The sequence below is a fragment of the Prionailurus bengalensis genome, chromosome E4, assembly GCF_016509475.1.
Source record: "Prionailurus bengalensis isolate Pbe53 chromosome E4, Fcat_Pben_1.1_paternal_pri, whole genome shotgun sequence".
Lineage (NCBI taxonomy): Eukaryota > Metazoa > Chordata > Mammalia > Carnivora > Felidae > Prionailurus > Prionailurus bengalensis.
This window is the reverse complement of record NC_057360.1, coordinates 7288394-7315970: the sequence shown is the minus strand read 5'-3', so window position 1 is coordinate 7315970 and position 27577 is coordinate 7288394. Positions and strand designations below refer to the sequence as shown.

The 27577-nt window shown below is 40.7% G+C and overlaps 1 protein-coding gene across 4 annotated transcripts in view; it reads right to left on the bottom strand.

Annotated features, from left to right (window-relative positions):
* PLD5 (phospholipase D family member 5) overlaps positions 1-27577 on the bottom strand; it is a 419450-nt gene that overhangs the window by 184059 nt on the left and 207814 nt on the right. For all 4 annotated transcript variants that reach the window (XM_043568870.1, XM_043568868.1, XM_043568871.1 and 1 more), the window contains one exon: positions 1344-1512. In XM_043568870.1, coding sequence (XP_043424805.1) covers positions 1344-1512 — 169 coding nt within the window. The remainder of the gene's footprint in view (positions 1-1343; positions 1513-27577) is intronic.

The following is a 27577-nucleotide window of genomic DNA, read 5'->3' as shown; positions in this document are numbered from 1 at the left end:
GACTTGCTTTGACCAACAGAATTGGGTGGAAGCAGCTTGGATCCCAGAGCCCGTGTCTTAAAAGGCCTCATACTTTCTACTTTTGGCCTTTTAGGATATAAACACCCCGTAAAAAGTTCAGGTTAGTTTACTGCGTGATGAGAGACATACAGAGAGGGGCCCAGGTGACCCCAGACATTCCAATCGCTCCTAGGTAAGAGGCTGGGAATGTGAATAAAGTCCTCTTGGATCCTCCAGTCCCAGTCAAGTCATCCCAACCGACACTATGTGAATTAGAGACGAGTTCTTTCTGATAAATACTGCCAAGAATCATGAAGAATTAAGTGAGTGTTATTTGTGATATCATTAAGTTTTGGAATGATATATGCAGCAACAAATCCCTGACACACCTGTGTAAACAGGAGAGGTAGAAAAGTGCGGAACACAATCAAGAAATTTACTCAGTTCTTCTTTAGCACGCCTTTGTGGGTTTTGCTTGTTTTTACCTATTATCTGATATCCTGTAACTTTAAAATAGTATAATTGAGGGGTGTCTGGGCGGCTCAGTCGGTTAAGCATCCTACTTGATTTCAGCTCAGGTCATGATCTCGCGGTTCGTGAGTTCGAGCCTCATGTCAGGCTCTGCACTGACTATGGAGAGCCTGCTTGGGAGTCTCTCTCTCCCTCTCTCTCTGCCTCTCCCCTGTTCATGCTCTGTCTCTCACAAATAAATAAATAAACTTAAAAAACAATAATATAATAGTACAATTGAATAAAAGATTTCCAAGCACCAATGAGGTAGTGATTATAGGCTAAAATGCCAACACACATTATACACAGCAACAAAACTGATTTCATCCTTGCCCAATAATATAAAACTAATATAATAATAATATAAAAGCCAAGAATATAAAACTACACTGGGAAGTTTGATTCCACTATTTAAAAAAAAAAGTTGGCTCTGGGTCCTTAAGGCGAATTATCACACCGATTAACCAAATAAATGCCTTGGCAGGCAGGCACGGAGTTAGCACCACAAGCGTGCAGGTTGTGCACACCAGAATTCTGGGGTGTGCTGTCAACAGAGACCATGATGTGAATGGCACCCCCTGAAGTGGTCCAAATCAGCAAAACTGTATAGAGAGCCTATCATAGACAAAGACGAAACATGAGTTTGCCCTTGAAAATCTGGCATTCTAGTAGGAGCCGAGTGACAGATGATTAACAATGGCACAGACATATAAATGTAATGATGTCCATGTACTAAAGAAAAGACCTTGAACCTGAGAAGTGAAAGCAAGAATACTAAGGCGTGTAAAATGCACATAAGTAAAATCATCACACACATAGAGGGTGCGGCTTACCTGACATGCTGATGGATGACTGTGGTTGAGATCCCAATGGGAAGACACTATGTCAACAGACTTTTTGGCCATGTTGAGTAAATTCATCCAGCCTTGGAAAAGTGATAAGTGAAATGGTGCATTTTCTGAATAGTTAAGGCCTTCAGGAATATTTTCCACCAGGGCAATTCTTAGAAAAGATTTTGAAAAACAAACAAACAAAATCCAGTCAAATTTGGAGCCACAGATCTTTATACATACATACACAGACATATGGAACATACTCTTTTACTCTTTTCAAATATATATGTTCCTCATCATTCACATTTTCCACCAAGGGCCTCTTACATTTCCCCTATGCTAACCTTCCCAGTTCTGAGAGCTTAGGCTCCGTTTTTCCCCAGTTTTTGTTTGTATTTCAGAAAATCATGGTACATGTCTCTAATGTCCAGCTTCAAACTAGCCTTGAAAGAAAAATTCAGAGCTTCCTACACAAGCATCTTCCTCTAGTAATATATTCCTATTTTTCCAACAGTAATGCAATTCTGAAATACAAGAGTACTTCTGTGAGCTACTGTAGGCTGTAAATTAAGTTTTGCATGTTTCCAGTTTCTAGTACAATGTTTGGCATATATAGAACTAATTTAGAAACTGAAATATTGTGAGTTTTATTACTATTAGAAAATAAAAATAAGAAATACTATCATTATTGCTTAACATCTCTACTGATTCTTCCCAGCTAAAGGATATAAAGAAATTCTTAAACCTGCCTATTGCAGGGTTTTATTAAAGTTGGAGATAAAGAATATATTCCATAGTAGCAATAACCAAACCTTAAATAAAATACGACAAAGGTATCCTAATAAATGTGTTTTTTCTTTTTATACTTCCTTGTATATGGACAACACATTCGCTGTGCCTGGCTCTGCTTGGTGCTGTGGTTGAGACTGTGTGGTTTTGCTTCTGACACATCATGTTTTAATAAAGGAATGAACTCTTTTTTTTTTCCCAGTTTAAGACCTGTCAACTCTTGATGGAAAACTTCATATTCATGAAAATACCTATAAGTGCTTCCCGAGCAGAGATCTGTCTCATTTACGGCTATGCATCCCCAGTGCTGGATACATAATTAGAGCTCAAGAAATACCTATGGAATGAATTTCAGCTTTCAACACGGAATTCAGCACTTCTCACTAGAACGGTTAGCTGCTCCTCTTAATGACACTTGTTCCATTCAGCCGTTTTAGAAATAAAAGCAATACTCTTAGTAAAATGTTCTTGTGCGTTTGATGATTATCACAGCCAGAACGGATGTGGGTATGTGACCCAGAGACATCCACAGTTCGGGGATCTCATCAGCCTGCCGCCATCCGCAATCAAATTTAACGTTTGTTGAGGCCTGATAAGCACAGGACAGGAGACTCGGAACTGACCGTGACAAATCTCCCTAGTCCTCTGAAATTTACAATCTAGAGAGAGAGAGCCTATCTCCTACCTAATAATTCAAGCAGGAAGTAGACCGCTACGAAATGGTGAAACAAGAGTAAGAAGTTTAATTAGATAGATAATGCATCATCTGAAGTCCCATTGGCACACGGCAGGAAGGAAAAATTAATTCTGGTTGGAGGCTGGCGGCATCTGGAATTGGAGGAGTAGGACTGGAAATGAGTCTTCCAAGGTGGGAGTTTATGGGTGAGCTGGAAGAGACAGGTGTTCCAGGTAGAGAGAGGAGCCTGTCAAACAGTGTCCTTGCCTCAGACACAGGAGCATGCCCGGTGGAGAGGGCGGGCAGTGCCTGCAGGGACCACACGGTGGCTGTGAACCAGGAAGAGGAGAGCTTGGGCTTCATTTTGGTGCATCTGGGAGCAGCCAAGTTCATTAGGGGCTCACCCTCAGGCACACTGTATGCCACTGGAAGGTGAAAAAGGAGACCCAGAGATGGCAAGTCAGTGGAAAGAAAACAAGAAGTCTGGAATTCGATCAGTGGGAATGAAGAGAAGCATGCAGTCAATGGAGGTTTGAGAAACCAAGTCTGAAAAGATTTAGTGTTTGATTGGCTTGAGGAGAAGGTGAAAGAGAAACAGGCAGGAGTCAAGGATGACAGATTTTCTTGCAGGACCGCCACGTTGTCTCTTAACCGCCTCCCATGGTCTCCTTACATGGATTCTTGCCCCTCCAAACCATGTTCCATACCGCAGCTGGGTTAATCATTTAAAAACGTAAACTTAAGCACTCTGCTGCCTGATGAAAGCCTCCCATGGGCTTCCCCACTGTCCTTAGGACGATGTCTCCCCCCAACCCCCCGACATGGTTGGCAAGTGTTCACCAGTCTGGGCCTGCCTCTCTGTGGCCTCACTGAACGCAAAGGCCTTCTGTGGCTTTTACACCAAAGCCACACTAGACATCGTTATCTCCTTTCCTCTATTTTCTCCAGACTTGGACATTTCGTGTGCATCTTCCCAATCCTCATTCCTACACTATTATCTCTCAATTAACCTTTAAGGTCCTAATTTCAACATTAGTTCTTCTGATAGACTTCCCTATCCCCCCAAACTAGGCTAGATCTCCCTTATCACCAGCCCCTGCATGACCTGTTACTTCCCCTCTGTCCTATCCTGCTCCTAAAATTACTTGTTCAAGGCTGACTTCCTCTTATAGATTGTAGGGTGCTTGAAGTCAGGGACCTGCTCCCCTGGTTCAGTTTTGTAGCCACAGTGCCTAACATATTGCTTAGGGCACAGGAAGTATCCAAACAATATCTGCTGAGTTTCACTGAAATTGGAACAACTGGAAAGATGGAAGGGGGCGGGGTCCATTGAAATTGACAAGGAACATGGGCAAGGAGGTAGACCAAGGGTCAGGAGAGATTATCAAGGGGAAGAAATGAAGAGAAAACTAGCTCAAAGCCTAACATGGGGGGAATGCCTACACTTCTCTGGTTGGTAGAGTGTGAAACAGATATGAAGATTCAGAAGGGACCAACAAAGAGGTGCGAAGGCAAGAGAGGTCCAGAAGAACGCAGTGTTTGGGAAGCCGAGGTGAGACCAGGTCAAAAAGGTGGAAAGGGGATTTGTTTTTTTAAATCTATCTCAAAATCTTTGGCTGAGGTTGAAGTTGGATGTTTTAACTCTATCCACATTTAAAGCCCAACTGTCTGTGTTAATAGCATGAGGAAATGGCCCCAGATAATCAGCAATTTCAGTCTCCTCTATAACTACAGATGATATTTAGAAATCAAATGAGAGACAGTCCCTCCAAAAAACAAAACTGAAACACAATAGCCTCTACAAAAGAGAAGGGACTGGCTTCAATTCCACTTCAATATAACAGACACACTGAGGTATTAAAGAGGAGACTTTAGAAGCCCAGATAAACCAAATGGACAGGATGAGGGATGTGGAGTGACAACCCAACTGTAGTTGGTTGGCTCTGCACCATCCCTTCCCTCATGGCGTGCCCTGTGGCTTTCTGGCAGGTATACAAATGAGGATTCCCAATCTCATCTAGAAATCTCTAGACTAGGTATTCTTAACCTTGGATACATGGATAGAATTCATGGGACTCTATGAACTGGATCTTTACTTTCCCGAATCTCTAACTGAAGTTCAACATTCCCTTCAGTTATGAAGACAGACAATACCCCACCAGGAATATTAGAAGAACCCATGACTCTGTCACTGAGAATTTTCATACCATGGTACAGTTACTGCCAACAAACAGCTCAAATACTCATCACTACTTTGTAATTCTGGTGGTTGTTATTTCATGCATCAGTAGTGCACAATATACATTTTTATTTCACAAATTAAAAAAATGTTTTGACAACTTTATTTCAACATTATTGGTTGCGATCCTATGTGTTTTAATTTCTGCATTTAAAAACATTATTCAAGGGGCATCTGAGTGGCTCGGTCAGTTAAGCGTCTGACTCTTGGTATCAGCTCAGGTCACAAACAGTTCCTGGGTTCGAGCCCTGCATCAGGCTCCATTTTGACAGTGCAGAGCCTGCTTGGGGGATTCTCTCTCTCTCCCTCTCTCTCTGGCCCTCCTGTGCTTTCTCAAAATAAATAAATAAACTTAAAAAAATTAAAAAAAAACATTATTTAAGGAAGGGTTCATCAGAGCGCTACACTGTGGAGTACGAAGCATTCCTCAGCCTGATGATGATGTCGAATTTTATAAAATTTCTGCATGTACGAGACTCCACTTTGAAGTCCCATTTTCCTTTCCAACTAATGAACTCTTCGACTAGCAGCTGCTCATAGAATTTCAACAGTGCAACTGGCGTTTGGATCATAGGAGGACAGTGAGGTTAATTCATACATGGAAGGGATAGTGTCATTTGATAGCACCAATAAAATCATCAATAAGTTAATAATCAGAAGCAGCTCAACTGGTCAGCATCAGATTAGCAGGTCCTTTTGTTTTGTTTTCACTTCTCTTCTTTACCTAAATTATGTGATTAACCCCTCCTTCTTTCTCATATAAACCTCTTGCTTTTCCCACGTGACCACGATGCTTTTCTGGTTACTCCAGAATCTGTGCTCCCTGAATTGCAATTCTGCGATCCCCAGATAAAGTCCTTGGTTCTTTTTCTGTTTCTCTTTCTTTTCCTTGGTTGACATGCATCATCTAGTCTTTCTTTTTTTCTACTTCACAGACATTCTAATAATTTTTCCCCATTAATGAAGCTATAGAAGTGGGTAAGATTACCAAGAGAGACTTTTCAAGAGAGGAGAACTGGGTCAAAGCCAATTACAGAAAACATCTAATCATGTCTGGCTGGTAGAGAAAGGGGGCCAGGTGAAGAACACAAGAATGGCCTGGAAACCCTGGAAGAAGAGGAGTGAAATTCCCTAGAAGCCAAGAAAGACCAAATTTATCATCTATTGTTGTTTTTTTGTTTTGTTTTGTTTTGTTTTGTTTTTACCGAATATCAAAGTAAATTTTGATTTCATGCTAAAAATAAAAATAGACACACCACCCCAGGTCTGGGGACACACTGGTGTGTGGGTAATGAATTCCAGGGAGAGCCCCTGCTTACCTCCTCACTTTCCCTTCTTCAAGTGACCTAGGGACCGTGATGGCTCCTCAGTGACACAGAGCTTGTCTTCCATGCCCATGTTAGAAGATGCCTCTAGAAATCAGCTTTGAAATGACTTATTTCTGGGACCTATCATCTTATTTCCTTTAACGGCCAATAGCTGGCTACTCTCCAGGGCGCGGATCTAATTAGCATACACGCAGAATGCATTTCCAGGCTTTGACAGCCCTCTCTGTCCTCCTACTTGGCAAGCAAGGAAGAAGTAGGCAGATCTCATTAAAATTCACCTTTGGGCAAGTCCCTAGAATGCCTGCTTGCACCATCTCTGAAAGAAGTATGCCCAAAGGCTGTAGCACTATTTCTGACACCTGACAACAAGGGGAAAGGCTGAATAGACAAAGACACAATACAGCTAAAACCTTTTTATACCTCTTTTTATGGTACTTGGAGATAACCTGCAAATGATTTGAACCGTGAGTCCAGGGAGCTCAAGCGGAATAAATACATTTTTAAAATGCGTTTTACATTGTTAATAGATTTTAAAATAGAACTCTAGCTGTTCTTATTAATAATATGTATTTATTCTCCAAACTTAATGTGATCACCAAGATTTCTCTTTTAATCCGGAAACAATAGTTTAGCTTCTTAAAGAAGTATCTGTACTTTCCTTCCACTAAGGTACCAAAAAATGTAGTCCCTGCACTTGCTAGCTTTAAAGCATGGCATGCGTAAGCTGGCAAATACAAGAATGTTTATGAATCTATTCTCACACTTGATTTGGGGAATATTATAAATGTAGTTTTATTTATTTATTTATTTATTTATTTATTTATTTATTTATTTAGAGAGCAGGCATGGGTGTGAGCTGGGGAGGACCAGGAGAAGAGGGAGAGAATGGTTTTTTTTAAATGTTTATTTATTTATTTTGAGAGAGAGAGAGAGACAGACAGACAGACAGAGATAATCCCAAGCAGCTCCATGCTGTCAGCGCAGAGCCCAACACTGGGCTTGATCCCACGACCATGAGGTCATGACCTGAGCCCAAATCAAGAGTTGGAAATCAAGAGTCGGACACTCAACTGAAGTGCTTTGCTCAGAGCCTGCTTCATAGTAAGCACTAAATAAAAGACATTTTTTTAATGTGTATTTTTGAGAGAGAGAGACACACACACAGAGTGCAAGTGGGGAAGGGGCAGAGAGAGAGAGAGAGAGAGAGAGAGAGAGACAGAGAATCCGAAGCAGGCTCCAGGCTCTGAGCTGTCAGCACAGAGCCTGATGTGGGGCTCAAACCCACAAACCATGAGATCACGATCTGAGCCAAAGTCGGACGCTTAACCGAACCACCCAGGTGCCCCTAAAAGACATATTTTTAAAAATAACTTACAATCTGAAAACGTATAATTAAGAAAAATTTCTTGAGGTTCTCAGACTGATATAGCACAATTACTACAAAGACTTTACATATATTGGCTAAAAGGCCTATAAACTAGGACCTTTGTGACATCTTCAGAGTGAACGTCATGTACCTTTCATTGCCTACTGCAATGGATCACTTATTAGGACTTGATTATGTATGTAGGCACATGGCAGTCAACTGGCTGACTTTCATTCCATACATGTTAGCTGACCGGTGGCATTAATCAATGAAACTGAACAGAAGGCCTTAGCTCATCAATACAATTAGATGTGGATTCAAAGTAAAATGATCCAGATTTTATTCCCTCACTTTGGGTCATCTGGCTGTAATTTAAAGCCCAAGGTTGACAAGGCAGAAGTTAACCTTCTCAAAGTTACTAAAGTCTCTGGCATTGATGTAGAAGATAAGCTGCTACCCATGTGTCAGATTCAGTGGCCACCTCTAGACATGAAAACCATTGACACAGACCTATGTAAGTTTCCTTTAATGCAGCGGAGATATAGGTTTTATTTTCCTAAGATTTGGGGTCAAGGCGACTTTACCTGTGAAAGACAGTAAAGATACCAGTGAGGTCTGGCTGGCTAACAGTGTCCTGATAATTCTTAATCTGGTATAGGGATTGACACTGTGGAATACTGAAATGACTAGTGAAGTAATTGCTAACAGTTTTAATACTTTTTTGCCAACTTCTGATTTTGAAAAATTTCAAAGCCACAGAAAAGTTGCAAGAGGAATAGAGCATAAATATATTCGTTGCAAGAAAGAATGCTGTGCATACATATGAAATGACACATACATACCCACACTTTTTAGAAAACCATTTGAAAGTAAGTTGTAGGCATCAGAATAATTTATCTCTGAATCTCCAGCATGTTTCTAACAAAGAAGCCATGTTTCTTTTTTTTTTTTAATTTTTTTAATGTTTACTTATTTTTGACAGAGAGAGAGAGAGAGAGAGAGAGAGAGCACAAGAAGGGGAGGGGCAGAGAGAGAGGGAGACACAGAATCTGAAGCAGGCTCCAGGCTCCGAGCTGTCAGCACAGAGCACGACGTGGGGCTCAAACCCACGGACCATGAGATCATGACCTGAGCCGAAGTCGAACACTTTTAACCGACTGAGTCACCCAGGCGCCCCAAGAAGCCATGTTTCTAAATAAATGAAAAACGGGGTGCCTGGGTGGCTCAGTCGGTTAAGCATCTGACTTCAGCTTGGGTCATGATCTCACAGTTGGTGAGTTCGAGCCCCACATGGAGCTGTGTGCTGATGGCTCGGAGCCTGGAGCCTGCTTCGGATTCTGTGTCTCCCTCTCTCTCTGCCCCTCCCCGACTGGGACTCTCTCTCTCTCTCTCAAAAATAATAAATAAACATTAAAAAAAGTTTAATACATTAAAAACAATTATCACATAGGCAATTTAATAATAATATGGTGGGTTATCTAACATTCAAATTTCCCCAGTTGTACCAATAAGGTCCACAAAGGATAAACCCAGTTTCTTTCTTTCTCTCCCTTCCTTTCTTTCTTTCTTTCTTTCTTTCTTTCTTTCTTTCTTTCTTTCTTTCTTTCTTTCTTTCTTTCTTTCTTTCCTTCTTCTTCCTTCCCTCCCTCCCTCCTTCCTTCCCTCCCTCCTTTCTTTCTTTCTTTTTCTTTCTTTTATGTTTTTAAGGATCCAAGATCCAATTAATGTTCACTCATTGTATTTAGCTGTCATGTCTCTTTAGGAGAAAAAACTAGCCTTTTTTTGTTTTGTTTTCCTTGATATTGATGAATTAGAAGAACCTAGGTTTAGTCATTTCTCTAAATATTGCTCGACTTGATGTGCTTGACTGATGCCTCATACTTAGATTTAGGTTAAATATTTTTGGCAGGAACACTACCTAGATAATGTGTCCTTCCAAGTGCATCACATGAGGTGACACATGATATTGGGTTGTCCCACTACTCAAGATGCTAAGTTTGGTCACTTTGGGAAGGGAGTGTCTGCCAGATTTCTCTACTAATCAGTATTTTTTGTCCCTCTATAAGTAACAAATAACTTGTACAGAGGTACCTGTAGATGGCATAAATATCCTATCCCCTAACATTCCACTCACTGATCTGCCTTCCATCCATTTCTAATTCTTGACTAAATCTACCTTGTTGATGACTTCCTATCATTAATTCTGTATTTGTTATTTGGTATTCTTCTGTAAGGAAAACGTTTTCCTTCTCCTAGCACCCATTTTTTAAATTTTTTTAAAAAATTGTTTTATTAGTATGGGCTTATAGATTGTTTTTTTTTTTTTTTTTTTTTTGAGACAGAGAGAGAGAGAGAGAGAGAGAGAGAGAGAGAAGACCTTAAGCAGGCTCCATGCCCAACACGGAGCCTGACATGGGGCTCAGTCTCAAGACCATGAGATCATGATCAGAGTTAAAATCAAGAGTCAAACACCCAACCAACTGAGCCACTCAGGTGCCCTCACTGTTTTAATTCAAAGTGTTGTAATCTATCCCATCATTGTTCATTGTGATGCTCACATTGTTGCATATATTGTCAGTGGAGGCTCCTGTACATTGTCTCCTGTGTCCTTTTGATGCCTCTTTCAGTTTTTGAATACTTTTAAGTTTTTTGTCACTTAGATGTTTCATTTGAACTAACTTTTTTTTACTGTTTATTTATTTTTGAGAGAGAGAGAGAGAGAGAGAGAGAGAGAGAGAGAGAGAGAAGTGCGGGGGAAGGGCAGAGAGAGTGGGAGACACAGAATCCAAAGCAGGCTCCCAGCTCCAAGCCTTCAGCACAGAGCCCAATGTGGGGCTCAAACCCATGAACCAGGAGATCATGACCTGAGCTGAAGTCGGATGCTCAACCGACTGAGCCACACAGGGGCCCCTCATTTGCATTAACTTTTAAATTGACCTCTGAAGAAACAGCTGCAGAGAACATGACGGTGACTTTGAGTAGGCAATAGCAGATCCCTGTTTCTATAAATCTAGAAAGATCAGATTAAAGCCTTATTAATTCGAGGCTTATAATTGGATTAAGTGAAGAGCACTATAGCTTTCTTTTTGGAGACAGGCAGGAGGGCAGTAGAGGAAGTATTACAATTGTAGCTATTATCCTTTGCCTGCATATTATAGTTTAAAAGTACTTCCACAATCAGGGCACCTGGGTGGCTCAGTCGTTAAGCATCTGACTTCAGCTCAGGTCATGATCTCGTGGTCCATGAGTTCAAGCCCCACATCAGGCTCTGTGCTGACAGCCTGGAGCCAGCTTCAGATTTTGTCTCCCTCTCTCTCTCTCTCTCTCTCTCTGCCCCTCCCCACGCATGCTCACTCTCTCTTCCTCTCTCTCAAGAATAAACATTACAAAAAAATTTTTTAAGTACTTTCACAATTAACATTACACATCACCATCAACGAGCAATCCTGCGAGAGCGGCATGCGGGTTAATAAGGCTCCAAGTAGCCAGGTGTCATTCAGTTAGATGGAATGCTACAGAGCTGGGATGTAAACTCGGTTTTGTCTGAGCTCATGTGCATTTTACCACACTAGATTAGGTACTGGGCTTATCCTGAGAGGTTTGAACAAGCGCACCTTGGGTCCCTGGAGGGAAAAAGTGGGCTCAGGTCAGGTAGCTGAGGCTGCCACCCTAGAGAGAAAGGTCAGTTTAAGCCACCATCCCAGTCTTGTTCAGAGAAGAGGGGAAAGTGTGACTGGCAGTTTCCCCATGCTCCTTCCTGGTTGTATACTCCACCCGGTCAGTCCACCTTGACAAGAGGATCTAGTGACAGGAAGGCACACTTTCCTTGGCTCGATATTTCCAGATGCTGACCCAGAAAGAAAAAAAAAAAGGCAACCAGGGGAGAAAGAAGCATGAGGAGGATGAAGACAAGAAAGAGGGAGGACTTCCGGGGAAGACGTAGAAGGGGCAGAAGTGCACTTTGTCCCACAGACACACATATTCGAGCGGTGATGGCCCCTGTCATCACCCAGATACAACCCAGATACAACCCAGAAAAGAACCCGAAGACTGCCAGAACAAATTCTCTAAGTAAAGGAAGAGGAGAGGCCACATGGAAGAGGGTAGGAAGGACAGAGATGCGGTAGGGAGCAGAACTGTCTGTGGGAGGCAGGAACCTGCAGGCATGGAGAGGCGAGAACAATAGACCCTCAAGTCAGGGAGCCTGCAGGGGGGACACAAATCCCTGTAACACTTGGCTTTGAAAACCAGAGGGGCTGAATTCTGTGAGTTCTTACAACCAACAAGACTTAAAACCTGGAACTGTTTAAAATGATGCTTATTTATTTTTGAGAGAGAGAGAGAGAGAGAGAGAGAGCATGTAAATGGAGGAGGCAGAGAGAGGCAGGGGACAGAGGATCTGAAGCGGGTTCTGTGCTGACAGCAGAGAGGTTGATGCAGAGCTCAAACTCAAGAATGATGAGATCTTGACCTGAGCTGAAGTTGGAGGCTTAATGAACTGAGCCACCCAGGTGCCCCCAAACTGGAACATGAATAATCCAGCCAACTGGGTTTCGGGAGAGCCAGGAGGATGAGAGGAAGCTGAGTCCCTGCCCTTAAAGCAACAGCACAATAAACAGATACAACACAGAAGCAGCAGTTTGAAAAACACCTCGGGCATATGGGAGGGAGATTTGAGACAGACATCCTTGGAAGACCTCTCCAGGAACAAAGGAGCTGGCAGGTGCAATTTCTCTCCCCTGTCCCCCAGTATAAGCACACATGCACCTGCAGGAACAAGCACAGCACCCACACTTGCTACCTAACTTGCTTATACTATATGCTGACCCCCACGATTTGGTAGATCCAGCCCCTCCAGGAAGGCCTGCTCAACACTACAGATCCCCTCCCCCAGAGGCCTAGTGCAAACCTTGCTAACATAAAACCTCCCACCCCATAAACTTTGCAGATCTACCCCATCCAATATATGCCTTTGGCCAGAGCCCATCCGAAGTGGTGCCACAAGCCTGGCAGTGTGCAAGCGACCCCCACAGGGGCCATCACCGCTCGAAAGTAACTCCTGCCCTGGGGACATGGAAAAATAACTCCACACGCCAGTCAGACTGTGGCCCCTCCCACCAACAAAAGCTTCTCAGAGGACAACACAGGTAAAGTGCCCTTTAGTTCAGGGCTATTACATCTCTGGCAAACATCTTTTCTGACTCAACTCAAGCCCAAGGTGGCCCCCAGACTGGCCTACTAAGATCACAGGGACCAAATCCTGCCCATAAGAGGCAAAGAGAACCGCTGCAGACAACTGGACTGAAGGCAAAAACAGCACAGCAACAAGAACAGGGTGCATACAACACACAAAGGAGACACCCCTGAAATGTCAGGTTCTGGTGAACAGGAACACAGCACTGCAGAGAACTACAGGACCTCTTCTTCATAAGGCCACTACTTTCAAAAGCAGGAGATGGAACTGACTTCCCTAACTCAGAGAAATAGACACAGAATTAGACCAAATGAGGAGACAGAAGAATATGTCCCAAATGAAAGAACAAGACAAAACCACAGCAAGAGAACTAAACAAACAAGATAAGTAATCTGCTATATAGACAATTTTAAATAATTATCATAAAGATACTCACAGGCCTTGAGAAGAGTGGAGGACATAAGTGAGACCCTTAACATAGAGATACAAAATATGAAAAAGAATCAGTCAGGGGCACCTGGGTGGCTTAGTCAGTTAAGCGCCTGACTTCAGCTCAAGTCATGATCTTGCTTTTTTGGAGTCTGAGCCCCACATCAGGCTGTCTGCTGTCAGTGTGGAGCCCACTTGGGATCTTCCGTCCCCTCTCTCTCTGCCCCTTCCCCACTTGCTCTTTCTCTCTCTCAAAAAAATGAATAAACATTAAAAAGCATCAATCAGAAATGAAGAACTCAATAAATGAAATAAAAAATACGCCAGATTCAATAAATAGTAGACTTAGAGGAAGCAGAAAAACGGATTAGTGACCTGAAGGACAGAGTAATGGAAAGCAATCAAGCTGAAAAGGAAAGAGAGAAAAAAATCATGCAAAATTAGAACAGACTTAGGGAACTCAGCAATACCATCAAGCATAATAACATTCTTATATGGATCCTAGAAAGAGAAGAGAGAGAAAAGGGGGAGGAAAATGTATTTGAAAAATATACCTTAAACCTTTCCAAATCTGTGGAAGGAAACAGAAATTCAAATTCAGGAGGCACAGAGATCCCCCAACAAAATCAACCAAAGGAGGTCCACACTAAGACACATACTAATTAAAATGGCAAAAAGTAGTGATAAAGAGAGAATTTTAAAAACAGCAAGATAAAAGAAAAACAGTTACAAACAAGGGAAACCCCATAAAACTATCAACTGATTTTTTATCAGAAACTTTGCAGGCAAGGAGGGAGTGGCATGATACATTCCAAGTGCTGAGAGGAAAAAATCTGCAGCCAAGAATACTCTATCTACCAAGGCAATTGTTCAGAACAGAAGGAGAGATAGCGTTTCCCATACAAACTAAAGTTAAAGGAATTCATTACCACAAAACCAGCCCTACGAGAAATGTTAAAGGGGAAGATTTGAGTGGAAAGAAAAAAATCATAAGAGTAAGAAAAGGCAACGCAAAAGCAATAAAATAAGTATATCTATAAAAAGCAGCCAAAAGACTCACAAAATAAAAGTATGTAAAGTATGACACAACATAACAAAAACGTGGGGGAGGAGAGAAGTAAAGAATGGGTTCAAACTTAAATGACCATCAACTTCCTATAGATTGCTATACACAGAAGATGTTATATACAAACCTAATGGCAACAACAAATCAAAAACCAATAGTAGATATATAAAAAATAAAGAGAAAGAGATCCAAGTATTAAACAAAAGAAAGTCCAGTTACATTGACAGAAGAGAGCAAGAGAAGAATGGTACGGAGAAGAACTACAAAATCAATCATAAAACAAGTAACAAAATGGCGATCAATACACACCTATCAATACTTATTTGAATGTAAATGGACTAAATGCTCCAATCAAAAGACATGGATAACAGAATGTATTAAAAAAACAAGACCCTTCTACATGCTGCCTACAAGAGACTCATTTCAGACTTAAATATACATATACACTGAAAGTGAAGGAATTGAGAAGTATTTATCATGCAAATGGATGTCAAAAGGAAAGCTAGGGTAGCAATAGCTATATGGGACAAAATGGACTTTAAAACAAAGATTGGGGATGCCTGGATGACTCAGTAAGTTGAGTGTCTGACTCTTGATTTCAGCTCAGGTCATGAGCTCACAGTTGTGGGATTGAGCCCAACATTGGGCTCCACAAAGAGTGTGGAGCCTGCTTGAGATTCTCTCTCTCTCTTTCTCTCTCTCTCTCTCCCTCTGCCCCTCTTCCCAGCTCATGCACTAAGTAAATAAACAAACAAATAAATAAATAAATAAAACTGTAACAAGAGACAAAGAAGGGCACTATATAATAAGGGGAACAATCTAACAAGATGTAACAATTTTACATATTTATGCACCCAATATGAAAGCACCCAAATATATAAAACAGTTAATAACAACCATAAAGAAAGTAATTGATAGTAATACAATAATAGAGGACTTTAGAACCTCACTTACACTGATGGACAGATCATCTAAAATAGAACATCAACAAGGAAACAGTGGTTTTGAATAAATGTATTTAACAGATATATTTGGGACATTCCATCCTAAAACAACAGAATATACATTCTTTTAAAATGTACATTCAACATTCTCCAGATCACATTTTAGACCACAAAACAAATCTCAACAAATTCAAAAAGATCGAAGTCATACCATGTATCTTTTCTGACCTCAACACTATGAAACCAGAAATCAACCACAAGAAAAAATCTGGAATGAGCATAAATACATGGAGATTAAATAACTACTAAAGGGAAGTTTATAGCACTATAGGACTACTTCAAGAAGCAACATGGATCTCAAACAATCTAACCTTACATCTAAAGAGGCAGAAAAAGAACAAAATCTAAAACCAGTAGAATGAAGGAAATAATAAAGATTAGAGCAGAGATAAATGAAACAGAAATTATAAAAATAATAGATCAGATCAATGGAACCAAGGGCTAGTTCTTCGAAAAGAACAACAAAACTGATAAACCACAAACCTGTCACTCCAAAAAATAAAGAGAGAGAGAGAGAGAGAGAGAGAGAGAGAGAGAGAGAGAACTCAAGTAAATAAAATTAGAAATGAATACTTATTCAACAACCAACACCACAGAAATACAAAGAATTATAAGAAAAAAAATATGAGAATATTATGAAAAATTATATGCCAAGAAATTAGACAACCTAGAAGAAATGGATGAATTCCTAGAAACATATAACCTCCCCAAAGTGAACCAGAAGGAAATAGAAAATTTGAACAGACCACTTACCAGCAATGGCATTGAATCAGTAATCAAAAAATTCCCCACAAATAAAAGTCCAGGACCAGATGGCTTCACAGGTGAATTCTACCAAGCACTTGAAGAAGAGTTAAAACCTATTCTTAAACTACTCCAAAAGATAGAAGAGGAAGGAAAACTTCTAAAATTCATTCTATGAGGCCAGCAGTACCATAATACCAAAACCAGATAAAGACACCACCAAAAAAAAAAAAAAAAAAAAGAAAGAAAGAAAGAAAAAGAAAGAAAGAAAGAGAAAAAAGAAAAGAAAAAAGAAAAGAGAGAATTACAGGCCATATGTCTCATGAACATAGATGCAAAAATCCTCAACAAAATATTAGCAAACCAAATCCAACAATATATTTAAAAATCACTTACCACAATCAAATGGGATTTATTCTCAGGATACAAGAGTGGTTCAATATTCACAGATCAACACCACATCAATAAAAGAAAGGGGAAAGCAATATGATTATTTCAATAGATGTAGAGAAAGTATTTGACAAAGTATATCATACATTTGTGATAAAAACCCTCAAAAAGTATGTTTAGAGAGAACATACGTCAACATAATAAAGTCCATATATGAAAAATCCACAGTGAACATCATCCTCAATAGTGAAAAATTGAGAGCTTTTCCCCTAAGGTCAGAAACAAAACAAGGATGTCCATTCTCACCACTTTTATTCAACATAGTACTGAAACTCCTAGTCAAAGCAATTAGACAAGAAAAAAGGAACAAAACGCAACCAAAATATAAGGAACAAGTAGAACTTTCACTATTTGCAGATAACATGATACTATATATAGAAAACCTGAAAGACTCCACCAAAAAACTACTAGAAATGATAAATGAATTCAGTAAGGTTGCAGGATATAAAATCAACTACACAAATCTGTTGCATTTTTACATACTAATAATGAAGCAGCAGAAAGAGGAATTAAGCAAACAACCCCATTTACAATTGCACCAAAAACAATAACATACCTAGGAATAAACTTAACCAAGGAGGTGAAAGACCTATATTCTGAAAACTATAAAACACTGATGAAAGAAATTGAAGACAGCACAAAGAAGTGGAAAGACATTCCATGCTCATAAATTAGAAGAACAAATATTGTTAAAATGTCTGTACTACCCAAAACAATGTACAGATTTAGTGAAATCCCTATCAAAATATCACGAGCATTTTTCACAGAACTAGAACAAATAATTCAAAAACTTATATGGAAACACAAAAGACCCTGAATCGCCAACGAAATCTTGAAAAAGAAGAACAAAGCTAGAGGTATCACAATCTCTAATTTCAAGTTATACTGCAAAGCTGTAGTTATCAAAACAATATAGTACTGACACAAAAATAGACACCACAGATCTGGAACAAAATTGAAAGCCCTGAAATGAGCCCATAATTTTATAGCCAATTAATCTTCAACAAAGGAGGCAAGAATATCCAATGGGAAAAGACAGTCCCTTCAATAAATGGTGTTGGGAACACTGGACAGCCACATGCATAAGAATGAAACTGCAACACTATCTTACAGCATACAAAAAAACACATGCAAAATGGATTAAAAACCTAAATGTGAGACCTGAAACCATAAAAATCCTACAAAAGAGAACAAGCAGTAATTTCTCTGGCATTGGTCATAGCAACATTTTTCTAGATATGTCTCCTAAGGCAAGGAAAGAAAAATAAAACCAAACTATTGGGACTATATCAAAATAAAAAAGCTTCTGCACAGCGAAGGAAACAATCAACAAAACTAAAAGACAACCTACTGAATAGAAGAAGATATCTGCAAGTGAAATACCACATAAAGGGTTAGTATCCAAAATATATAAAAAATTTCTACAACTCAACACCAAAAAATAAACATTCCTATAAAAAAAATCAGCAAAAAGACACGAACAGACATTTCTCCAAAGATGTACAGATGGCCAATAGACAAATGAAAAGATGCTCAAAATCACTCATCATTAGCGAAATGCAAATCAAAACTACACTGAGAAATCACCTCACACCTGTCAGAATGGCTAAACACAAGAAACCACAAGTGTTGGCAAAGATGTAGAGGAAAAGGAAGCCCCATGCACGGTTGGTGGGATTGCAAACGGGTGCAGCCATTGTGGGAAACAGTGTGGAGATTCTTTAGATAATTATAAATACAATGACCATATTGTTAGTAATTCCACTCCTGGGTATTTACCCAAAGAACACTAAGACACTAAGTTAAAATGATATATGCATCCCTGTGTTTATTTCAGCATCACTTACAGTAGCCAAATTATGGAAGCAGCCCAAGTGTCCATCAATAGATGAATGGATAAAGAAGAAAGTGGTATATATATATATATATATATATATATATATATATATATATATATCCTGAAGTAGGATATCCCAAAATGTCAACTTCATATTTCTAAATAAAAGTTTTGTAGACAATTTCTTATTTATACAGCTAGCTAATTCATTGTATTTTTATAACATGTAGACATTTAAAATGTAAATGTATTCTGGGGTGCCTGGGTAGCTTAGCCACTTGAGCTTGAGCATCTGATTCTTGATTCTGGCTGAGGTCATGATCCCAGGGTTGTGGGATGGAGCCACGTGTGGGATTGGCGCTCATGCTCAGCACAGAGCCTGCTTAGGATTCTCTCTCTATCTCTCCCTCTATCCCTCTCCCTTGCTCATGCGTGCTCTCTCTCCCTCTAAATATATATAGACACATATGTCTCATATGTCTCCAAGTGTTTCTGTGAGTGGGACTGGTTGATAGATGTTCTCATGTAGCTTTAAGAATCTTGACTACATATAAGTACCCACAAATAACCGTTATTCAGAGAATTAGAACTGTAACAAAATATTCTTTATAAACACCATTGTTAAATATAACCTAATGTTGTTTTTTTTTAAAGAAAAAAGTAGAACTCAATGCCCTGCCTTTTGATATTTTCCCAATGTTAGATCTGAACAAAGAAGCAGGAAGTTCAGTGATAAAGAGCCCCTGTTCTCAAAGACCTAAAGCAGATAATTGAAAACAAGAACAACCTTGCATTCAAGACAGTTCTTACCCTTTGATACTTGGCAATATAGCAACTATACTATCACCACTACTATAACTGAACAACGTTTATTGAGTGCTTGTTTTGTGTCAGGCACCATGTTCAGCAGATTTACTGACTCTATTAATTCATGCTTACCATAATTCTCAGAAGCAGGTACTGTTATTATTCCCATTTTATGAATGAGGAAATTGAGACCCAAGGAGTTTAAGTAATGGTGCAAGGGCACACAGCTAGGGAGTAGTAGAGCCCAGACATTAGCCTGGGTAGTGTGACTGCATCCAGACAGAGGTAGGAGATGCCATTTTCCTTCCTACATCCTCAATACATCTTCAGTGAATCAGGTCCGCAGACACCCAGCGGCACAATGTCCATGACAGCAAATGGTAGAGAGACCAGCAGACTCCCTTTCTGTTAGGATTTATTCTTACCCAGTAAGTTTTTCACAAACATGCAATCCCTACTCAATCATATTCTTTGAATAAAAAATTCAGGACATAATCTGTCCAGCAATTCTGGGTCACTTATTCATCTCCCATTGGACTGTATTTGTGTAGAGCCAGGTGCATAATGTGCTCTGTCCCCAGTGCTGAAAAGCATACCGGACGCAGCCCTGGTCTCCTGGGGTGCACAATCCTATAGGTGGAGGGCACAGGTAATACATGAGCGAGCAGACAGAAGAAAAGATGGGGTAAATGAGGGAAGTAAACTGGACCACGTGGTAGAGGTCACAGGGAGGGCTGCTTGTTTAGACTGGCAGCCAGAGACAGCCCTTCTGAAGCTGTAATGTTGAGCTGAGATGCAAATTTAGGGGGCAGAGTGGTCAGGGCAGAAAGGACTAACAGTCGAGAAAGAATCAAGGCAGGAATGAGGTTGGAGTGTGACAAGAACAGCAAGGAGGCCAGTATGGTGAAATCTAGGGAGTGAAGTGGAGAAGGACAGAGCAAAGGTCAAAGGGGTTGCCCACTGCTAGATTATGCAGGAGATGAAAGTATCCTTTTCCTCCACTCTTTTAAGTTCTTGGCCGAGTCTCAAAAGACAGATTAATTAGGGGAAAGCATGCAAATTTACTTAATGTAAATTTCACACCACATGGGAGTCTTCATAAGGAAACAAAGACCCAAAAACATGGTTGAACCTGTGCATTTTTATATTAGGTTTGATGAAGACTGAGTGTTTGATGAAGCTGTGGAACATGTGATAGGACAAAGGATATGAGGTACGTGTAGTAACTTGGGGGAAACCCGCAAAGCCTGTTCATTTAGACACCTCTCTGTGTCTTTCATCTTTGGGGATAGGGACGCTCCTTTCCTCGGGTATCAGGAGGGCACTACTCACCCGAGGGTGCTATGACCTGCTTTGGGGAAGATCAGAAAGTCCTTCCTTCACATGCTGCTTCTCAAATTGCCCCAGCTTAAAATATTCCCTATGCCAAGGTGCCCTATTCTGAGGTAGTGTGTGCTGAACCCTAGGGATTACACAAAGTTTGTGAACATCCCATCACGATTTACACTAAGTGTGAAGGGAAGACATGAAGTGGATTGGACAGGACAGGAGTGGGCCGATATACGATTTGTCTTTTCAAAGGATATCCTGACTTTTGTAACTTCCCCACAAGAACCACGGGGGCTGCATGGGGATGAAGGTCACAGCAGGAGACAGGGGAGAAGACACTGCAACAGTTTAGAGCCTACAGGAAAGATGATGGTGGCTCGAAATAGGAGGGAAGTCATGGAAATGGCGAAGAGTGCAGAGATGCGGGACAGACACTGAAGACAAAGCATATAGGAATATGGGTACTACTGGAGGAAATTCTTCTGCCCATTCCTGTTGCCATCTCCAGGCTCAAGGGGGCTCCAGTGGGTGGTGTGACAAAACTTTGCATTTCTCCAGACCATTACTCACCCTGTTCCTGGAAAGAAGTGAATTACCTAACTAGGAGATGGACAAAGAGTATTCATCTTGACTCCTCACCTCTTCTCCACCAACCACAGCCTTGCCTGGACAAGCCCCTTCATGTCCAACTCGCCCTAGACAGTGCTGGCTGCAACTGGGTGCTAAGCCTGCTTGATTCTTTGGTTCAATCAGGAAGACCATGTGATCTCACATTAAGTTACATCTCCCAATGCAGACTTGATCCAAAAGGAGATCATTTAACCTCCACCTGCTACTCCTTGTCAGACCTGTCAATTTGTTCAGGAAGAAGGATGTTATTTATTGAGCCCCCTCAGAGACCCTTATAAGTAGAGTCTGGACATGAGTTGGGATTCTAAAGTATTCAGTTCCTCTGTGTATTTTGATGGAATGAAGGACCATGGGTCAGAATCTAGGATGAACAAATACAATAGACAAAATACACTGAGAAAATGTTCATGACTGCTGTTAGTCAAATGCCTTATTTGTTGACTCAGGAATCCCAATTCTATTTCTGAAAGAGAACTCATGGCTAGTATGACAAATATGTGCTTCTGATCCCCACTCCATGCCCAACACAGGCACTGAAAATCAATCACAACATTCTTTCCTGGCTTTGCCTTGGCCTTAAGATGCCTCTCAGGATGGTCCTCCAAGTACTGCTAACAACTGGGGTTGCAGACAGGATGAAACCGAAGTTAAAACTTTGAGGCCAACCAGAACATAAAGCTAATTACATTTTCTAGCTAACCCAAACCTATTTCACTTTGTTGAGCATGTTTCTAAAATGGATAAAGACTTTTTTTTTCCTGGAATTCGAACACACTGAATAGAATTTTTTTTATGATTTTAAATTTTGCCCTAGGACCCTCAAATACTACTTGGTAGATGATATAAGAAGTTAGTCCAACACTGTAGAGTTCAAGATTTACTCCTCGATTTACTTTAAAGTAAGTTCATGACTCACTTTTTGGATTCAAGTTGTCTCTTTAAAGCACAGTGAAATTTTTAGTAATTGAAGACTTACCAACAATTAGTTACCAACAATTAGTTGTTTTCAAAGAAAGGGCCAAGAAAAGGTAGGACTGCCATTCATGTCTTTACTAGTAGATGTTATTTAGTAACTATGAAGCTGGTAAGCTTTGCTCTATCATTGCTCGGGGCTAGTGTTAAGTTCATTTCCATGAGTAGGAGATTATATGCATTTTTTCCCCTTCTTTCTCTGTCTTGAATCTCAGCAAGTCTCAGACTTTGAGGCCACATTAATAAATCTCATTATTTGGCAAATTCTTTTTTGCCCACCATAGGCTATGTCAGATTAATGAGTCTCCCACTGATACCAGCTAAAGGGTAAGCTGCCTGGTGGCCACCAAAGAGCCCAACACCTTGTTTGGGATAAAGTCTCTGCCACAAAGGGACTCCTCAAAACTTTAAAATAAGGCAGACCTGGGAAGGGCTCCTCAGAGGAACACAGCAGCTTCCTGTTAAGGAAAGTTGTATGCAGCTGATAATACTTCTAGAACCCAAGAATGACTTTCAAAAGCAGGTGAAGTGTCAACCCAGTGGCCCATGTGGAGGTCAGCAATGGTAAATCACCAGCTGTAAATCCTGAGTTCTCCACAGGGGGCCCTGTGGGCTGCAGAGCATAGCTGCTCAGCAGAGACAATTCGGGCAGCTATATTCCAAGTCCACCAAGGGCGGGCAGCATCATCTGGCACAACATGTGCTATTTCCAGAGGTTTAAAATAGTTTTTCTAAATGTGTCTTTTCACAGTCCGAATATGGCTTAAGTTTCTTCTGAACTGAGATACTAAAGGGGATGAGACAATTTTGTAATGACTTTTGTGGGGAAAGGGTTGCAAAGGGCACAAGTCACAGCAGGGTACCGATTGATTAGAAGACCACTGGGTGGAGGCTGGGGGAAATGGGATGGGGACTTACATCAATTAACCTAGTTTTGCAAGATTCAAGGAAACTTCTTCCAATTTTTCAAAGCATTACATGTATAGATCAAGAGAATGCAAATGATACAGACAATCCCCATGTAAAGTTTAAGACTCTCGCTCTGTCTTCCAGCTCCCTGGCACAGGGTCAACACTGTAACCAGTTGATATTTTCTGCAACTAAGATATTTCCTGTGTACACATTCATTAACTTACCTACTTTCTGTGTTTGGACCTTTCAAAGCATGCATATTCAAAGCATGCAGTATGCAGAAGTTATCAATCCTTCATTGTTGCCTGGAGAAACTCAAGACCTCAGGAGAGGTCCAGTTCAGGATCAAAAGCAGAGGCTGCCCATGAGCTACTTCCCTTTCTATATTTTGCTATCCCACCCCCCTGAACTGTTAAAGAGAGGATGCTGTGTGTCCCCTAGTGGAAAAGAACAGGGAAGTGACTCTGAGAAATACCGAGGTAGAGAGGAGAGAGTCCCCATGATCAGAGAGGGTGACAAGTCAGTGGGTCTTGCAAGCAGCACAGGACCCACCACGTGGCCTCAGGCCTGCCTGGGAAGGTCTGGACTTTCTGGGAAGGTCTGCTGGACCCAGGGAGGCTGCACCCAGGACCCTGGAGTGCCACTGGTCCCACGTAGTCCCCAAAGTGGAAGGGCAACGAGGCTGTGCCAGTGGAGCCTAGAGGTAACCAGAACAGACAAGCAGCATTACCAGAGGGGCTTCCTGATGGTCTGGGGGCTGGAAAGCCTCCAGGATATTGTACAATTTGGGGCAGTTGGTGCTGAGACCAAATGCCTGGTAGCCATCCGCCTGGCAGGCCAGTGAGGATTTGGTTTGATTTGATGATGTGAATGGAATTTCTTTTATTTATTTTTTTAAGTTTATTTGAAGGGTGAGAGAATGTGAGCAGGAGAGGGACAGGGAGAGAGAGAGAATCCCAAGCAGGCTCTGCACCGCCAGCACAGAGCCTGATGTGGGTTCAATCCCATGAGCCGTGAGATCATGGCCTGAGCCAAAATCAAGAGTCAGACACTGAACCAACTGAGCCACCCAAGCGCTCCTGGAATTTCTTTCAAATCTGAGTTTTGGGCTAAGATGTAAACCCAAGGATTTGGTCTTCTTCTAGTGGGTCAGACAGATACTGTGACTTAGAACCATGCTCTAGCCCATAAAACTTACATTCCAGGAATTTCTTGGGCTTCATATGGAGCATCCTTCAGCTCTGACTGGCTCACTGTGGCAGGGATCAGAGGCCACAGTATGAAACTGCTCTGAAAGCAAGAAGCTGTGGTCTCTGACCAGTGTTATTTGGAACATGACCTGTGCCTGTCTGCCTACACACACCTGTCTAAGTAAAAAAAAACATAAAAAATTAAAATTTAAAATGTTCCACAAAGACCACAAACTCACTTACTATGCAACAAACAGAAAACTCCACTCATATACCAAGAAAAATGTTTGTTAAAATACACATATATTTATGGACACACTTTTGTTTTGTTTCACGTACAGACTAAAAACAGGAAGTCCACGTAAGGCTTAACTCATCCCATGAAACCCTTTATATGACATCCACACACCCACTCCCTGGTCAGGAAATGGAATCTACCATAAATTTTTGATAGAGAATCGCATTAAGCTTCCCAGAGGAGGGCTCGAGGAGTTAAGGGAACTGGGCTAAGCCACCATTTACTCTTTCCTCATTATCAGTTTGTAGGGCAAAGGTTCATTCGATGGCTTATTCATTCCTGGTGAGAGATTTAAAATGACACTGAAAAGGAAGTTCTAGGTGCTAATGGTGCATGTGGTCTGGACACAGAGGATAAAGCCAAATCCCCCCTGTGTTTTAACTATTTTAGCAGCCTGCAGTGCCATGAGCGGAACAAAATCCTAGCTTGTATAATGGATCTCCGCCAAAAGGATGCTACTGCCCAACTTAGAAAAGGTGAAAATAAGAAATGGGGAAACATGAACATTAAAAACTATTCCTGAAAAAAATGCACAAGAATACCCATACATCCACTGTGAAATAATAGAAAAAAAAAAAAAAGACATTGGTCTCTGCCCCTGGTTCCTGACACAGGGCTCCTGAAACCCTGGTTAGTTCCTGGGTGACAGGAGTATCTTTGGTATAATGAGGTGACTCAGAGAAGCTCCTGGATGGCTTCAAGATGAGAGATGGTCACAAGAAAGACCAGCCCATTATTACAAGCCGGAAAACTTCAGCCCTGTCCGTCCCCCCCCACACCCCATCTCAAGAGAGAGAAGAAGAGCTGAAAAGGGAGTTAATGAGCCACTGTGCCTAGGTGATGAAGCCTCCATCAAAATCCCAATAGTATGGAGCTGGAGGGTGAACACATCCATGTACCATGACGGTGACCCAACCTAACTCATGGGGACAGAAGCTCCTGCACTCGGGACCTTCTCAAACCTCCCTAAGTATCTCTTCATCTGGCTGTTCCTTTGTAACTGGTAAACAGGAGTAAGTGTTTCCTTGAGTTCTGTGAGTTGTTCTAGCAAATCAGTTGAACTCAAGGAAGGAGTCACGAGAACCTCCAATTTGGAGCCAAATGAGACAGAAGTTGTGAGTAACCTGGGACCTACGACTTGCAATTGGCACCTAAGTGCCTAAAGTGTGGGGCAGGCTTTTGGGTTGAACCCTGAACGTATGAGATCCGATCTCCAAGTAGACAGTGTCAGAACTGCGTTAGATTGTTGGACACCCATCTGGTGTCACACAGAACTGGTGTGGGGAAAATCCCCGCACATTTAGTGTGCTCTGCATGTAAAGGAGACGTAGAAGTGGGGGAAAAAATTTTCCCAATACAGCTGAAAATTGAAAAATTGCAAAAGTGGTGATGATGACAATCATGGCAACAGCTGCTATTTATTGCGAATGTCCGTGTGCCAAGTACTTAGCAGACAAGCAAGTATACTTTGTGACACAGGTATTAGGATTCCCATTTTTGATGAAGACAATGAGGCCCAGGAAAAGAGTGCAATGTGAGAGTCCCAAAGTCACAAGTCAGCAGCAGAATCAGTTTCAAATCTTATTCTGTCCGGCACCAAAATCTGCCCTGCTCAACACACCGTTCTTGTATGTGCAGGTGACTGTGAGGCAATGCCACAAACCCAGCCCTGCTGCTGATAGGGTGGGGGTGACAGTGTGAGTTCCAACACCACTAAACACAAGCGAGCCATGCTTCTTCTTCCTTCTCCTTTGGCTACATAATAAGACATATTTATTACCTCTACCAATAATTGTCTATACTCCATCAATACACTGACGGATTTTTAATCCTGAAAGGACTGTATTAATTAGCCAAAGCTGGCTTTTATTTTCTCCAGCAGCTGTTATCAATCCTTTAAAAGAGTGTTCAGTGCTCCAAGGGGTATAATTTCCCTACTTGAACTCTTGATGAATTTAGAAATATTTAACACTTATGAACTCTATTACAAAGTATGATAGCATTATTGTGTATTATAGACACAAGGGAAATGAACATCGAAGCACTTTCTATGAAGTTTCTTATAAATATGTAGATATTTTAAATAATGAGCAATAAACCTTTCATTCATATTCACATTATAATTAACTTTTTAATTTAAGTAGCATCTGAGAAGCTATAAATTTGGGCTCCTGATTCATTTCCAATCACCTTCTAATTTATATTTGCTCTCATTACAACGAGTCTATGAAAATCTTCAATCTTGCAATTCTCTAATCTTGGAAGTTTAAAAATTCATAAGACATAATTAGAATCTGTGTAGGAGACATTAGGGTTTAGTAAAAGAAATGCTGAACCAGGAGCCACAGGAACTTGGTTCTAGGCCAGAGTCTGTCTCTTATTCAAATTATTTCTTTGAACATGATTTACTCACATAGAAAACAATAAGGGTCCCAGAGAGATTCCTTAAGACCCCTTCCGAGAGTTAAGATTCTAAATCACACAATTTTAAACTCAGAAAACTATTTAAATGTATTAAAAATATTACAAGCTACATATATATATGCTATGTATTACAAGATATATATATATTTATATATATGCTATATATTACAAGCTATATATATACACATGTAGATATCATTATATATAATATGAAGAATAATTTGCTGATGTAACGAAACTAAAGTTACATGTGAGCAATCTGCTTCCCGTTTAAAATGTCAAATGGGGGGAAGAGAAAACATTAACTTCTAAATATCTTAATATTTTCAAACTATTGCTACCAGGAGTCACTTATAATAATAAGTCATTTTTAAGTATTTCAAACCTTTTAACACACTCCATGATCCTTATCCTATAAGGAAATAGTAATAGCCTAATCATTCAAGTTTAGGAACATAAAAGAATGATTCTCCTCTTCTCTTGGTTAGCCCTGACCACCGCTCTCAAGCTTGAACATGTCACGTACCCTCTTCTGCATTTGTATTTTGGG